Source organism: Enoplosus armatus, chromosome 24 (genome assembly GCF_043641665.1).
Source record: "Enoplosus armatus isolate fEnoArm2 chromosome 24, fEnoArm2.hap1, whole genome shotgun sequence".
Classification (NCBI taxonomy): domain Eukaryota; kingdom Metazoa; phylum Chordata; class Actinopteri; order Centrarchiformes; family Enoplosidae; genus Enoplosus; species Enoplosus armatus.
In genome coordinates this window covers 3,468,770-3,486,604 of record NC_092203.1, presented here as the reverse complement: position 1 = coordinate 3,486,604, position 17,835 = coordinate 3,468,770, and the positions used below count along the sequence as shown (strand labels likewise).

General features: G+C 41.0%; 1 protein-coding gene across 2 annotated transcripts in view; it reads left to right on the top strand.

Moving 5' to 3' along the window:
* The window catches only part of LOC139306542 (gamma-aminobutyric acid receptor subunit gamma-3-like), a 70,763-nt gene that overhangs the window by 10,277 nt on the left and 42,651 nt on the right, over positions 1–17,835 (top strand). For both annotated transcript variants that reach the window (XM_070930432.1, XM_070930433.1), the window contains exon 3: positions 13,115–13,182. In XM_070930432.1, coding sequence (XP_070786533.1) covers positions 13,115–13,182 — 68 coding nt within the window. The remainder of the gene's footprint in view (positions 1–13,114; positions 13,183–17,835) is intronic.

Genomic DNA, 17,835 nt, shown 5'->3' with positions numbered 1-17,835 from the left:
TGTGTGTGCACCAAACTCAGCAGCCACCTCTGAAGTGAAACAAACCTTTATGCCTTAAAGTGACAGCAGAAATCTCTGGTTTTAATGCTAGATTTGATGGTCCAGGTCTGTGTGGACTTGAATGAATGTAAAGCAATTTATGGCTGAAGAAGCAGCAACTTCTATATCGGTATCTAGTATATGTTCATAGGTTTAGTGGCATGATTGTTTCACATTAACATCAAAAATTCTGTAAATAATGTGTTGAATTCACCGCTCACCGTTGTTGAACCGAGAATTAGCATAGAACAAAGTAGCAGTCACATTTGGTGTTTTATGCTAACAGATTCAAATGATGCACGGACAGACGCTACAGCAGATAATGGCGTGGTGCAAGAAAAAGATGAATATCTTCGCCAAAATGTGACGTGAATGCTCAGAGGGAACCTTTTGTTCACCTACCAAAGTAATAAAAAGAAACTGAGGTCTAAAGAGAAGTGTGGTCCTCTGTGGTTGAATTTGATGAGGTTTTGTTCCATTCAATTTAGACCATTATTTTTTTAATCTTTCTCATGCGAGTCCCCCAACTTTATGAAAGTGCAATACTAAATTGCTTTAACAATTGTGGTGTCACAGCTACGTTATTCATTAAGAAGACACTCTCAGAGGTAATTTACAGAGAACAATGTAGAAACTGTGTTTTAACACCAATGTTTTGTTGACAGTGTTAAATCCACAGAATTAACTAAGGCTGCAATTATTTCTTTTGTCTATAATATCTCAGAACATAGTGTGAAGTGCTGGTTAAAATTTCCCACTGCTCAAATTCATTATTTCATTGGGCCAACAGATTGAAACCCAAAGACATTCAGTTTACTGTCATATATGCCATATGGACTGAGGACAGCGATCAGTCATCAAGAAATTGGCTATATTTGACTTAAAAGCTGCAGTATACACATTTGCAAGAAGCAGTGAGTTCCCACCCACTGCCAGAACTTCATTTGGGCAAACAGGGGGTACTGGACGTTCTATGATCCACTGAGACGCAATCTTACGTAACATTTTCTTTGGTGCTGCATTTACAGCATTTCCGCTTGAGTAAAATAGCTGCCCTTCCCACCTCTGGCTCAGATTTAGGTGGCTTTGAGGCAGACTCGGCCCTGGCAGGCCCTCTTCTCCTTGATCCTCACAGAGCCAGCTGACATTTGGCACAGCAGTGACACCTCACCAGCTGAAAGGACAATTGGCAGATGAGCCTCCTCAATATTTCAAGTCCAGTGACATTTCATTAGATGAAGAGGAGTTTAGATCCCGGCATCCTCACATCTCTGCTAGCCGGGTTAGCCGAGCTAACAATCACCTGCAAGACGGGGGTGCAGGAGCTCCTCATGAATGGATACACACTACGGATGCACGCACACAAGTAACCTCTTATGAGCTCTATGATGCAAATGTCTCTTCCACTCTGTGTGTGTGTATTGGAGGGGCTTAATGTCTCTATTGATTTAACAATGTTAACGCTTAAAAGTCATCTTAAGGCTTCTTACAGTTTAAGGTTATGGGATTCTCCAGATTATGGTCATAGTAGGGAAAGGCCTATTCGGGTTCAGGGTAAGACCCTGATGTGTAAGATCAGGGCAGTTCCCCTTTAAGAAAACTAAAGGTGAATTTAACAAGATATTCCCATAAACCAGTTTTTGGCTTTGATGAGAAAAAATTTTGTATATTCGGATTTGATTGAGTCATAGTATCACCCATAGCCACTTTTCAGTCAATCAAATGCTATATGACACTGACTTCCTCAGCCAATGGCTGAGCTTTAATTTTTTTTATTTTTTACGTCGCCATGGTGATGTCTGCCTGTGTGTTGACAGGCATTGTGATCTTAATAACTTGTACTTACAGATAAGATGATCTCATTATATTTTGGAAACACTTACTGCATAAATTAGCAACTTAATGAGGATTTTCTTTCTAACTTCTATGCCTGCCAAGTGCACACAAGTATGCCAACAGAAATATTTGAAAAAGAATGCAGGTTCCTGTGCCATTTTTTAATAAACACACACACAGTCTGAGGAGGCACACAGCAGGCCTTGACCAGAAATTTAGCTTCTCTTAAAATGTTTAATTCAGAGAGGTTGTGGAGCTTTCATTCCTTCAGCGTTCCTGAGTTAATGAGAAACCACAAAGGAATGGCCGAGCAATCATGTAGAGCTTTAAAGGGGGGGGGGGGGACACCAAAGTGAAGGGCATTAGGTTGTAATAAGACCAAGCTGGGTCAGGATCATGGCTGACACATTTCCCATCCCTATGAGCTCTAACCATTTAATCGATTCCCATCTGTGTCTCCCATGTCCACTCCACTCCAGCCGAGGCACTGGTGGCTAGTCAGGGATTCTTGACTAGAAGAGGGGGGGGGTCTCTACAAAATGTAAAATGCCTAAATAAAAACAAATCAAACTAAGAAATACTGTGGATCCAATCACAGCTTTGGGGGGGGGGGGGGGGGACCATGGGGGTCTTATCATTGCTGACTTGACAGACAGACTTTCACATTGAAACTGTGCATCTTGTTGCATTCTTTGGTCAGTCATAAATGTCACTAAATGTTCCTGCAGCCGGCTACCCCACAGGAAGGTGTTTTAATGTGAAAGGCCGTCTGTCATGGCTGCCATCAGGGACACTAAGCCCCGCCCGTTGTTTTTCATTCTGGCATTCTCAAAACAAAAATAAGTCACTTGCATGTCCTCATGAAAACGAATGGAAGCTTTTCATTAAGGTAAATAGTGAAATAATGAATGATAAATTAATTATGACAGTAAATGCGTACATAAAAAGAAAATACATGTAATACAATACAATATGCATCCACTTTATTTCTTTGCTTGATTTGTTTTCATTTAGGGATTCTAAATGGTCCATAACATTTGAGTTTACCTCATGCAGACAGAAAAACGGGGGTATTACCTGCCTGTTTTTGCCACTCTGGGGCCTCCTAACTTCATTGGAGACAGATGTGGCATCTTTTCTGAAAGCCTGAAATCTCATCCCCCGCATTAGCTTGTTTGGTATCAGACAGTTTCCATTGTTGTGATTGCACTGGGGGAGCAAAATAATGCATAATTCATTGTTTACCTGATGGACACGACGTCTAATTAAATCTCCAGAATGTCTCCAGCTGTGACGGGTGTTTCTGATTTTTGTTTCCTTGTGTTAAAGTGACAAAGTTGCTTGTGGAAGAGTGGCAATGCTAGTCAATAAGAACTCCTCTACCAATCTTATGCCAGTCTTAACAATGTGGTCGGGTGTGTGTGAATAAGGCATCTATTCAGTCTCTTCCCCCATCAAAGAGATTATAGCATTAACCTGTGTCGTGGCGGACGTCCAACGCCTATTAGCATTATTATAAATATATTCCGTCGTGATTCTTAGCGCAGTATCCTGGGATTAGCCTAAGCTGAGCCAAAAAGCTTCCCATTTGCATCCATTTGCACCATAATCTTCAACACTGTGTGAACAAAGTCTCAAAGTCAATTTTAATGTCCACGTAGTAGCTTGTGAGTCACATTCACTTTCAGTTCAGTCAGTTCAGAAAGTAAATAATACAAAAAATGGATGATATGCTACACATTGAGTGGAGGCAGGTGTAAGAGTTTGTTGTGATTATTTCATTATTTTTTAAGTTTTAACTAAATTGAATTGTGAGACCATTTAAAAAATGCAGTCCTCATTGCGTGCATGAATGTGTTTGTGTGTGACAAGCCTCCTCGGCCCTCTCTGCTATTTTGCTGAGTTATTGCTCGGCGTTAGCTGTGTGATTGCCTGGTGGCGATTCATAAGCAGTGAGACCTTTCCCTTTGCCTGGTTCTCATTAAGCCTCTGAGGGAAGAAAAATACCTTCCCTTCCCAGATCTATTATATTTGATTCAGGGAGTTGAATACAATCCGGCACGGTACAGTATGTGCTCGCTCAGTCCCCCCACACACCTACATGCACTACATGAACTACAAATACACAAGCACTGTATACACACCTACACAGCCAGTCAATATCTGTCTGATGGGAAAGTCTTTTCATTAAGACTTACATGATTTCTTATGCGCTCACGAAGAGAATATATGAGTTTTTACCAAAATCCTTTACCCACACCTGATGTCATCTTTTATCTCTCTCCAATGAAATGAGCTGGACGAGTGCTTCTATAACATGTTTGCTAGCTTGGCCTAATAAAACACACTCTGCAGGGTCACCCGGTGAAGCTGCACTCTTCAATTTAAATGATATTTGTTTATGAAAGGAAGATTTGCTGAGCAAACGAGCGCCAGCAATACCCTGCTTTAAATAAATTCAAGTAGATGTACACACAACTAGCTGCTCAGTACAGCCACAGTTATGCTGGCAGCAGGTTCAAAAATAAGGGAGGGGAAAAGTGTAACTGCTTTGCTTCTACTTAAAGCGGCTATAATGGATATTTATGTATGAAATGCTAATTCTTTCTTGCCGAAGGTTAGATGAGAAGATCCATCATTCTCATATGTGTACGCTTAACATGAAGCTAAATGCCAGCAGCTGGCTAACTTAGCTTAGCACAAAGACTACTAACTGCTTAGAGCCAAGAAATACTCTGATTGATTAGTGTGTTTAGACAATTTCTTTTTTAAAAAGCTAGGCTAACCCGCTGCTGGTTCTAGCTACATATTTAGCAATCAGACATGACAGCGGTATCAATCTTCTCAGCTAAGTATTGTGTGAGTGTTTCAAACTCTCATCACAAGTTCACACAACTTAAAGCACTGAAGGGTTTCATTTTGAAATCCAATTTTGAATAGTTTTTGCAAGGATTTGTCAAGCTGTATGCATGCAACTTGATAAAAGTGTTATGACACTGAAATCAGTAACGTACTGTTCAGGTTTAGGCCCAGACAATGGAGCCCCGCTATCAAGACGTCTCCTGGATATTCTTTGCTGTGTAGCATCAAATTAGTCAAATTAGGCAGTACTCACATCCCATGTGTTTTCAGAAATATACATCATCTTAGACAAGAATTATAATTAGCTGCTGTGATTCTACTGCTGAACCTGTAGTGTCTGCCAGAGGAGAGGCTGTCAAATGATACAGCTTTCTTGGGCGGTAGAGTTCAGCAGTAAACATCACCTGCATATGGAGGACTACAGTTTCCCAGTAGTTGGGTGATTGCAGCTGATGTCCCTCTCAGCGGTGCAGATGGCTTGCTGCAGCTTGTCCTTGGACTGAGTAGCTGCAGAAATGTACAGATGTGGGTCAAATAGCATTTGCAAATAATTTTTAGGCTTCCTGCTTGGGAGAACCAGATGGCTTCTGTCCTCTCACATGCAGTATGCAGCTTTAGTTATTTAAACATTTCTTGGAGGCAGAAATAGTTTCATTGGTTGAGTTAAACCCCAGTGGGATGAGCCAAAGAACTACATTTCTGTTGTCATTAGACTGGAGCCAAGTGAAAAAGATATAGGAGAAAGTCATTGCTATTTATATTTTGATTCTTTTTTCTTTTTTTTTATCTTATACACACGTTTAAATGTTCATAGCAATGATTTTGTTCTCTTGAACAAGTAATAATAATAATATTAAATAGAGAGGTGTCTAGATTTCATTAATGGCAAATCAACAAATGCACCGTTTGGATAGAAATATAAAACCTTGGTATGTGTCTACCCACATTTTGTTCTGTGGGAGAACCTATGAGAAATGGAGTGAGCCCTGACATTTTGCTCGGATGTTAAGTAAATAAACCCATAATCTAACAAATTCATTGGATCAATTTTATTCGTCAGTCAAGTCCTTTAGCTCTGTTTGTGTTTTCTGGCGCTCCTCAACAGTTTTGACATTTTTCAGTAATCAACTATTGTGTGTGTGTGTGTGTGTGTGTGTGTGTGTGTGTGTGTGTCTAGGAAATTTGATGTTTTGCCAATGTGTGGTGCAGCGCCATGCAGGCTGAGAACTGCTGGAAAAGACAGCAGAGGGAGGTTTCTTCCTAAGTGGAGCTGGTGCAGTCACATACATAAAGATTAGGTGCCACTGTGCAAACCCCCCCTCACCGCGTTTAGACCCATGACATTTATGATAACTCAGCTTGTGCGCTGACTACCTGTTGTGTAATGCCACATTCATTGTAGAAGAAATAAACTGGAAAATTGTTGCTATTTGGAAACTTTAATACTCAAATCAGTTTTAAGGTTCATTATTGGGCTCTTCTCTTTATCGTATTGTGTTTTGTAATCAACCAGTAATGTTTTCTACCTTGAGGAGAAAAGGAAACATCAAACTTTTTCTTGTGTTGACACGGTTCAGTCAATCTGTAAAGCCAAAAGGCAGTTTTGGGAGCCTACAAAAAAGGGCTGCATGGCCTACTTGTGATTACCACTAGGGGGCTGACACCAGAGGGCTGACACAAATATTCCTGTTGTCAGCTCATGTTTACATGAGTTCTGTTATGATGGACGTGGCTATAAATTACAACACTAACTGATGAATACAGGCCTGCAGCAGCTACGCAATCAAAAGCAGAATTATAGGAGCAGTACACTTTTGTTCCGAAAGGTACAGGCACATAATGGCCCCTGAAATGAGTACTGTTTGATCTGGCATAAAGGTGCAAGGTTGTTGACGATGGTTCAAGCTACAAAGTTGTACCATTTAGTTTGAGCTAAAATACAGTTACTGATAGACATGCCCGGGTGGCCCACCAGTTCTTGGTAGTTGCATCCAGCATGGCCCAGTCAAAACTGACAGTGAAAACAGGTGGGAAGACAGTGAGGGATCATTGCAGTACTAACTTCTAATGTCTTGTTTAACTCTATTGTCTCCTGTCAGCCCAACAGGGATTTCTGCACTACTGACCAGGAGTTGGTATTTAAAACTTCAATATGTCAAAAAAAGAGAACATTTTAAGGGAATGCAGTACGAGTCTGTAATCCGGTCACAATGTAACCATTCACTCACAGTCTATGCAGTAGATTTATGGTTTACATTTTTTCAGTTACATAAAACTATAGCGACAGAGACTGTAAGCTCACCACTGTCAGACTGTAACAGCAGCAGTAACAGCTTTTCCAAGCAAACCCAAACCAAAGGCAACGTGGGCTGCAGGGCTTTTACACACACTAACAAGGGAACAGAGATGTCATGCATGACATGATGTGTGATTGCTGAGGATGACATGGACTATGCCAGTGCAGCAGAGTATGGAGCGATGGATTACAATTACAGTGTGCGCAGATGACACTCTTGTGGATCCATAACTGTCTCGAACTATATGACCCATAACTGTGACTTAAAATGACAACTGAACAGAGGCTGTAGTTATGTTCAGACGGTATTTGTTCCAATGGAATAATCTAAATGAACTATTTACATGTTTTTTGGGGGGATTTACATGCAACACCGGATAAAAACATTGTTTTACACTTGCTTACCCAAAATCCATCAACATGTGCAAAATATTTAGAGGGTTTACACCAAAAATTTAACAGAACAACAAATTTAATCAAAATTTTCATCGGAAAATAGGTTTCTCTTACAGTACTGAGCTACAAATTAGAGAGCAGTAACTACAGAGGCAGGGAAGCTCGTAAAAACTGATTAAAGTAGAAAGGTCGTGAAGCCCTCATTTTATGCCCTTTAGGCTGATTATAAAGCACTGTCACAGGAGCCACTTAATACCTGAAAAAACTGCTGACACTGCACTCTGCTTTTGGACAATCTTCAAGGAACATGTGCCAACAAATGTGTTCTTTCAGCCTTGTCCATTTAAACTACTTTTCTCAAGAAAATAAACTTTATTGTTTACAGTCCAAATTGTGTTTTAATAGAAGCTTAACAACACAAAATCGCAGAAATCAGAGCCAAAAGCTAAGCTTGGCTCTTAAGTCCACAGATTACAGAATTGCAGAGATGGAGTAAGTTAAGGTCCCATCCATTTTTCCCTTAGACAATGTTAAGTGACTCATTGGAGCACTTCTGCAACTTGGATCGGCATTAAAACTATCCCGGTTGAATCATCAGTAGAAAAGATGAACAACTGCGTTAGAAAATATCTGATTCTTTGATTAAAAAAAGTAGAAGCTACAAGCCTGTGGACATAAAAACTGTGGGGGTGGACTTATCTATGACTTCTAAGGTGCATTCAAGAAATAGCTTAAAATGTATTGATGGCAGGCCGCAGCTAAAGTAAAAAAAAACTGACAATCTGCACTTTTTTTTAATTAATTCAGCAACTCTTGTTCACAAATTCAACGATGACGCATTTTGAATTTGCTACCATTTCGATTCACACCTCCGGCTGGCCTCTTTTCCATAGCGACGGCACCCAAGGCTCATAGATATTGTAGTATTTAGAGCCTAACTGATGGACAAAGGTTTCACAGAAACAAAGTTGAGCTGTGTAAAACTGGTGGTCATAATATAAACCTCTAAGATTGTTGCATTCTGGCTTTCCAGGACGCAGGTCGCAGAATATTTCAAGTACTGGACACTTGTAATTAGAAGCCTCTGTCAAACAATGCTGTTCTGATGGAGTCATTTGAGGCAAGTAGCTGGAAGACCTAAAGTACTGTAGATGATGATTTCATAAACAGGATGACATGAATTATTTTACAGCACATTTATCTTGAAAGTGAGACTGAAGATGTGAGGCTAACCCCTGGGATAGCATCTGACAGCCCACTGATCCCCGTACGGTGCTCCTTGGACGCTGAACATATGGGAGTTGAATGGTCAGCTGGGATATGTACAGCTGCATGCATATGTGTGTGTGTGCCTGTTTGCCAGGGCTGACAATGCGTAATGCATTTGTCATGCCAGCCAGGCCAAGCAGGCATAAAAGCCCTTTCTTCTTAATCGAGGCCCACAGGGTAATGTGGTAATACAGATGGGGCCTGTCATGCTTTTCTGAAAAGCAAGACGAGGAGGAGGAGGAGGATGAGCAATATGAAGAGGAGGAAGGATTCATTTGGCCTCTGTGGATCAAGGTTTCTTCATTAGAAGTGGAAAATTGGGTTGATAGACAGATCGATAGGTAAATAGCTAGGTAGCTGTTTTTCTCTCCATATTGATTCGAAGTGGATTTCTTTTCAACTTTATTCTTCTCTTTGAGAGATGAAAGAGAGCAAAACAAGCTCCCAAACAGAAGTATAAAAAAAAAAGAAAGAAATAAACAGTGCAGAAGAAGGAAAATATGTCCTGAATATTCTCTTTTACAGCAGCGTCATCATTAACTATGCGCCATCCCACATGAATCTGCCATGCGTTATTTGGACATATGTCAGGTCGGCTCAGCTTTTGTGATGGTTGTGTTTGTTCAAAGACTCAGTCACTTTCAGAGGGGGAGGAAATATAAGATTGAAGGGAGGCTGGAAACACTGGACTGTGGTCACTACATTCTGTATTGCACTGGTAAATAAATCTAACTGAAAAGAATAAGCAGTGATTATTGTAGCTCGGTAGACCAAGCTGACTAATGTCTGTGTAAAACATATCTTATGGAGATTCAGAGTGTCATCGTCTACCTTGATTATCCGCTCTGGTGTGAATTAAGGACAATTCCCTTCAGGTTGTCCCAGTTTCCAAATGCTGCAGAACTGCTAAGCTGTAACAGCTTTCCACCCCATGCTTCCACATGTGTGGTCTTTCAATTTTCTTCATTTCCACTGTAAATGGGTCTCACAGGAGGGACAGTGGTTCTCATTATCGCCTGGGCTTCCTCCAGGTTTTTCCAACCCATAATCCCAAGACATGCAGATGAGTTGCACTGGTCTACATTGCCCAAATGTATGAATATTGCTCATCTCTGTCTGTCTTTGTCTGATGGTGAGAGACTGGCAGTATGTCCTGGGGTTTCCCAGTGCATGCAAAAATACGCTCCAGCCCCTGGTCACCCTGAATGAACAATACATTTGTCTTATGTGTTTCTCTATAATTTGTACATTGTGATTATGCATTGTCCTGTATGCCTCAGTGCCAGATTCCCCCAAATGAATAATAAAGATTTGATTCTGGTGCCTCAAAAGAGGGTTATAGATGCTACCAGGTGACCAGAAGGATGCCAACCCTTGAAAATGATTAAAAGCGGAAATCAACAGAAATGCTCCTCCTCTGGGTGCAACGTTGGTGTAGGGTCAAAATATTCCACCACGATTCCCGGTAGTGGTGCTTGGTAGCAAACTCTAATGAACCCAGGTAGCAGTGAGGGATCACGCCTTGTTGCTGCATCATTGACTCCCACTGATTAACCAGAGGTTGGTACAAGTGTTCCAACCTCTATGGCAGGTGAAAAGACGTGACTGGCAACAGTAGGCACATGGCTGTCTATGCCCTCCAGCAACTGATTATACTAAGTAGGAGAAAACCAGACCAACAGTCTACAGCAATGCTAGTGGCTCTGTGAGGCTGTGGTGGTGCTTCGAGTTATATGCTAAAGTCACCGTGCTAACATACTCACATGACAATATGAACATGCTGATGTTTAGCAGCTATAACATTTACCATGTTCACTTTCTTAGTTTAGCATGTTAGCAAGCTAAGTAGTGCTCAACACAAAGTACAGCTGAGGCTGATGGGAATGTCATTAGTTTTGCAGGTATTTGGTCATAAACCACATTCAAATGGACCTGATGATGGCAATAGAGGAAAGTTCTTCACTGTAATTGCAAAAAGCAACATATAAAAAGTCCTGTTGTCTCGTATTGTCAGCATTGCACTGTTGAAACCAGATGCTGTATTTTCGAATGAACGCAGACTTCAACCTAAAGATCACAGACAACATATCTGTAGGCATAATACAGAGCTGAATTGTGAAACTAATTTCAGAAGTGCAACCGCATTGTTGTCCCTCATTGTCCAGTTGGTGGAGCAGAACATGCTGTTGGAATTGAATCAACGCCTCCCAGCAGGCCTTCACGAACCAAAACTGTTTGCATCAGTGGCCCAGCACAGCAGGTCCCTGGGGACATAACACGCAGATGTGCACACGTAAACACACACGCGTGCACTTCAGTTCTGCGATTGTGATTCATGTCGAGAGCACACAAAAGGACATGACTGTGAAGATGCCGACAATTTAACCATATAGAACGTCTTCAACGTCAATGAACCATAAAGAACAAATGAAATGGATGTAACATGGGTCATGGATTCATTAAGTAGCTCTTTCCCCAACATGTGACAACTAACATGATTCGATTACATGCAAAGTGCCATCTGTTTACTGATCGTGCTGCCAATTCCATTCGAAGCCTATTTCTTTAGCAAGTACAGCTCTTCTTCTCTCTTTTCACCTTTTTATCAACCTGGATTTGTGCTGGGAGGATTTACTTGAGAATATTTGTTCTTTCTCAGCATCAGCTTCTCGTATTCATTCGGGGTGCCGACGCTCACACCTGGAAGCTGTTCTGTTAAACAGCAGACTTCTTGCTTGATAGCGAGCAGCTAGACTGAGCAAGGTCAAGGGTTAAGAACACTGCTCCAAGGCACTATTTCTTCAGGGAGGAAGGAGTATAAACATGCAAAGTTGAACAGAATTCTTTGGGCTTTTAGGTTTTTTGCAAGCGTGTGCTAACATTGAGGCTGTACTGAAATCTAATAAGGACAAGGCAGCAGCAACACTTCAGTGTAACACTATGGAAACCGTAAAAAAATACCACTGTACGCTGCAGATAAAAGAGGCAAAAGTGCTGTGAATGGATCTGTAAAATATCTTGTGTGTGTGTACAATGCAGCACAACACCCTTGGGTCAACTTATTTTTGGCATTTTCCAAAAAGACTCCATTTCCCACAGAGGTTTGTGACAACACAACACTTGGCAGAACATCTAACCCGGCCAGATTCCAGACACGTCCGATCTGCTGGTCACAATCCTGCAAAATAATACAAACCAGCTATTACACTATCTCACAGGGGTAGACGTACAAGAGCTCTCACGCATGCACTGTGCTTAACCTCATAATGTGCGTTGTAATCAAAACAGCTCAACCGGCATTTATACTATTGTCTGAAAGAGGTTCTGCAGTTGTTGCATTCAATAGCACTCCAAAGGGAGAACATTGTGTCTGTGTGTGAGACAGAATGTGTCTCTAGTCTGTAGCTTAACTGCTGCTATTCTCTTCTGTGACGGCACATTATATCCTATGGTGTAAAGAGTAAGAGACAGAAATGGTGCATGGGAAATATAATAATAATAATAATGATAATAATATAAGCTCAACCCTTGTTTTGGCTTTTTGGACACAATAAAGGGTTATAAGGGCAATGGCATTTCTGGCGTATCTGGGACTAGGTACAAGGCAGCAATAGTGGTTATTTCGATCATGGTTGATGGCCAGCATTTCCGGAAGGAGTACTCTTATTGGCTGGGCAAATATTCGTGGGTTGCGAAATATATAGGAATATATATCTGGAAATGGCGTCGTGTCTGGTTTCATAGCAGTTTAGCTCAAACTTGCGGGGCGGTTGAGTTGGATCACGTTCCCACCACAAGAAAAACGTTCCAGAGGTCGTTTGGGACCAGATCGAGACCACCTCCTCTCAAGGGTTTACTGTGTTCTGTGTTCACACCTGCCCAAACGAATTGCTCCAAGGGGGAAAACAAAAACAATTTAACCGGACTAAAATGACGTGAAAACACCCTTAGTTGCAGCATTTAGGTCTGGTACATTTCTGATGCTGCAAGTTTTGCTTCCTAGAACCATCCCAAATGTTGTTGCCAAGCTAAATTAGCCAAGATCCTCCATACTGACTGGAAATGCTATTAATTGCCATGGTAACACAGTAGCTGCTCCAGGAAGCACGGCGGAGCTTTTGTGATTTAAAAAGTAAATCTTTCCTCTCTGGATGGATGGATGGCTCTGCCTTCATCAAAAAGGAAATAGACTTGTCTTATTTGTCAAGGTGACGTTGAATGATGATAACCATTGTTTTAAACTGGATTACTTGATTAGATTTTTGGCCGTGCAGGTTCAGTCACACATGACTGCAGGATGGAAACAGTGACAAATGACAAATAAAATAGATATGATTGCATGTGTAAATCTCACGTATCCCACCTACAATATGTGCAGCCACCATCACTCACTCTTCTTCCTTCTGGCTCTTGCAGTGAAACCAACAGTCATCGATGTGGGCATATATGTCAACAGCATCGGGCCTGTGTCATCCATTGATATGGTGAGTTAAAGCGTTCTCTCTCTCTCCGTTTCTTCCCCGGTCACACACACACACACACACACACACACACACACACACACACATTTATCCGCCATTAGCATCATCATACATGAATACTGCCATTTTTTACGCTGCGTTTGTGAGGTCGTGTGGGCCACTGCAGCTGTTGCTGTGCCGAAGAAAGCCAGGAAAGACAGGTGTGGACGCTTTGTTGACGTCCCGTGGATCAGCTCGGATTAAGCAAATGAGTGAGTTTAAAAACCCAGAAGAGTCATAGGAATTCTGCTATGAAAGCTCTCTGCTATCGAGTCAGACAGCAGTTAATGTCCCTGTGGAGGGAAGAAGACCTCCTCTCAGGCTTGTGCATAACAAAGTGTTATTTTCTCCCAGTTTTTTTGCTTTTTAGCTTTATTTAGCAACTGGATGTTTAGCACCAGCATGGACTTTCCCCAAACAAAGTTTGACTAGAAGCAAAAAAGATGTTTTTTTGGAAAAAGACCAGGACATGGATTGATGCATATTTCATTATAGAAGGCCTGATCAGATGCCATAAAACATCTGAAATGCTGAAGCTGAAGGCTTGATGAGCGGTAATGAGAAAATAGCTAAACTTTTCAGACAACTGAAAGCATAAGCAGTCTGTTGTTTGGCCTTGATTGAAGTGCGGTAGGTAGACTAAATGTATGCAGCCTTTCACTAATGCGAAGGGCCTTTTCAATTGCTGTCAATACACTCAAATATGATATTTATTTTTCTACTTGAACATTCTCTCTCAAAACATCTTAAATGCATTGCTTTGCAAATATTAAATGAGCTAGACATGATAATGAAAGCGTTTTATCTCTGAACTTACCAGATCACCAGATGTTGAGTCGAGACTGTTGCCTGGCAACATTAAATATTTTCAGATATAAAAGCAATTTAGTCCTTTCTTTTTTTTTTTACTGTCAGCACTACCCTGCAACTTTTATTATTCAAGACTACATCTGCTCATTCAGAATTAAATTACCAAAAAAATGACATTACTGAATGGTCCAATGTGCTGGACTGAATGTCATTCCTGTATATCATGTGTAATGCTGTGCATGTCTCTGCCATTTGATGTTATTATTACTGTTATTTGCAAGAAATTAATGAATTTAATCTGTGAAAATGATGCAAGTTAATATCTACTGGCAAGTAAGAAAACAAGCCTGTTTATTATGTTATTCAGATAAAGGTTTGGCGGAGTGGAATACAAATTTAAATGATTGCCACTGTACACACTGTTATCCTAAATTAACCCTATTTATTTTATGCCAGAGCATTACTATGCAGTCATTTAGAAGAGGACATTTAGGATTCCAAGTGCAATTGGGTAAATTCAATTTGGGATGCAGTTGTTTTTGCACTCCGGACTCTGGGGAGCCAACAGGAGATGCAGAGTCACTTGAAGTTCATAGTCACTGTAGGATTGGTTATATTTTCCCAAACTATCATTAGTCCATTCTCATGAGGGAGAGAGTGACAGAAAGAGAGAGACAACTACCAAACTGTGACCTACAAACGACATCCAGTCCTGGAAGAGGGATCCCTCCTCTGCTTTCCCCCAATTAAGGGTATTTTTGGGGAGTTTTTTCTTATCCGAATTGAGGGTCTAAGGATAGAGGGCGTCATACGCTGTATAGATTGTAAAGGCCGCTGAGGCTAATTTGTGATATTGGGGTATTTTTATAGAATTTACTTAGACTTAACTTGACCAAACTGAATACCAACCATGGTCACTGTTGGACACAAAGAGTTGTAATCCTTGTAAAGACTTGCTGAGCAGCTACTTAGTCAGAAATACAACAGGAGAGCAACTGGTGTATCTGTTTCCAGTGCAGCCAAACAATAAAATAGTCAATCATTGGCCTTTTCCGTCAAGCCAGGAGCAACGCAATATGATATGTGAATGGCGGACCCTGCCACCAAAAAGAGAACTACTATACAGAGAGGTAATTACTGAATGTGAACACTTTCAGCAAGTATAAGTTTCTTGTCATTTGTGTAGGAACCATAACAGTCTACACAATGAATACTTTTATCAAGGCACTAAAGAAACTGAACATAATCTTGACAAAGACACAATCTATTGCAGGGCTATTGTATTGGATTGCATTATATTGCACAGGTGTTGTTTTAATTTCATCCACCCCCTGTATGTTGTGATTTACACAACGAACAATAATGTATAGCAAACTGTTCATTATCCCAACCAAAGTCAATGCAGGGTGATTCAGCAAGAATATAAAAGGCTCTTGATAACACCGAAGGGGCTTATTTTACCATGATGACTTCCATTCTGCAGAATCCTGCTTATTATATGGCTGCTTACAAAAGTCATCAATCAACTCACACTCCCGATAAAACCAAATAAAATGCTTTTATTACAAGCTCAAGCCGCAGAGAAGCTTCCATTGAAAAAGCAGGACTGTCTGTGCCCGTGAGCAACAGCTTTCAGGTAGACGTGAGCTTATTTGAAGAGAAATCAACAAAATGGATCAGGCACGCATGGCTAAATGTGAAAGAGAAGCCTGAGCAGACCTCAGATTACCTTTTACTGGCCAATCAGAATTGAGTGTACAACAAAGCTGTGTATAAAATTAAGCAAAGTGCTGTAGTGCCACTGTATATTACACTTTGCAGAGGGGCAGTGTAGACATAAGGACACAAATGTAAGTTGAGTAAGAACAACCTGAACGACTTATTGCTTTTTCATAGGCAACATTTTCAGTAGCATCAAATAATAAACCAATTCATAATTTGCACTTTAATGTAATTTTCTAATAATAACTATAAACTTGATCCAAGACGGTGACAGCCACAACCTGAGAGTTCTAGGGGTCCGAGCACTGAGCCATGGGGTACCCCTTAGTTGAGAGAGGCAGGGTTGGATTTAGATCCCTTCATTTTAACAAATAGCTCCCTTCAGAGGTTTAAAGGCCCTGAAAAGACATCTCAGTCACTTTCTGACTGTAAGTGTTTGCGTCCAACATGAACACAGTTTTCTGCCAAAGTTCAAACTGTTTTGGTGATTTACTTCAGATTTTTCTGAACATGCGTTTTTGTCTGTGTTCTTCTCACTGATTTGAATTGGTTGCTAGAGCATGTTACTGTCATTCAAATCAGATCAAACCATGAAGCAGATCAGCTGAGTTTCTGACCATTAAAAAATCTTAATAAACAAGACATAAAAAACTTCCAGGGGCTTTGAGACTGGAACCAGAAAAGGGGCGTAGCAGTGAAGGTACTCAATAATGTTGGTGAGGAGGATGCTAAAGCTACAGAATGATTTTGTTTGACATTTTTTTTCTCTACCTAAAAACATCTTTACCTTCATGCAAAGCCTGAAATTCCTGCTGCAACACTGAATTAAAAGAAGGTACAATACTGCATGAGTTGTAAGAACAGTAAAGAAGGAGAACTTATTCATTTCAAAGAAGTCCCCATTTCTAAATTCAGACCTTTGCAAAGTGCTGGCAGAGTTGAGCTGTTTCAGGATGTCCTTGTTTCTATTTATAACTGCAACTAGAAATGCAAATCATGTTTATTCTGGCATTTATTTTGAGTGAGAAAATCGCATAATTTTACATTGCACTTTTGTACTGCAAATCCCCATCTTTACATATCATGTAGTCTCTTTGTCTAGTTAAAGTTGTTGTTTTTAAGTTGCTTTTTGAGAGGAAGCGAGTGCAGCTATTCTACAAAATAACTTTACACACACACACACACACACACACACACACATAGAGTAGACACACACACCCACACACAATCGGGAGTAATATAGTTGTTGTGAATTAAAAACTCCGGTAGCAGGTCAGTGAGGCACGGATGGGCTCGGCTCGCTGTGGGAGCCCAAACTTTGTTTCAGTGGAGAGCAGGGTCCCGCTGTGACATTCCAGTGATTTTCCTCTGTGTAAGCGCTGATTGGCTTCACCCTGTCAGGGCCGATGGATGCTGGTCAGTGGAATGTGAATCCCTGGCCGCCCCCGGGGTTGACTGGACTGAAATTAGTGCAGAGTCACAACTCTTTTCTCTCTCTCACTCTGTCCGCTTTTATCCATTTCTCCCTGGAAACGTTACAATGTCAGAGAGAAAACAACCGATTTCTTCAGCGTGGCCTGGCCTTCTTTTTTCTTTTTAGCTTTTTCTTTCAAAGCCCCACATTCACTTTGTACTGCACTCTTCCTTTTTTCTTGAGTCCAATTCATCATTTGGCCTGAGACCTCCATTCACTGTGAACTTCACGGGTGTGTATGCCAGTGTGTGTGTGTGATTTCCACATGAAAAACTAGGCCAAATCCCTCGGGTGTATTAGATTCATGATCCATATTGATCACGCACAGCCACTGTCTCCAGACGTAGTCAGCGACCAAACTCCAGGAAGCTTCTCATCTGCCTTTTCAACAAAACACATTATCTTTCCTCATTTACTCCAACGGTAATGGCCGCTGGCTGGGATGATCCAATGCCAAATGAAGCCGATAGTAATTTGGGACATACTGTGATGAATGGTTGAGTGATTAAACAGCATTAGCGGCATTAAAGTCAAGCGAAAGTGCTGGGCTTTTATAGCTGGTGCTGGGAGAGTCAGATAACACAGCCGGCAAATTGACAGACAAAGATGGA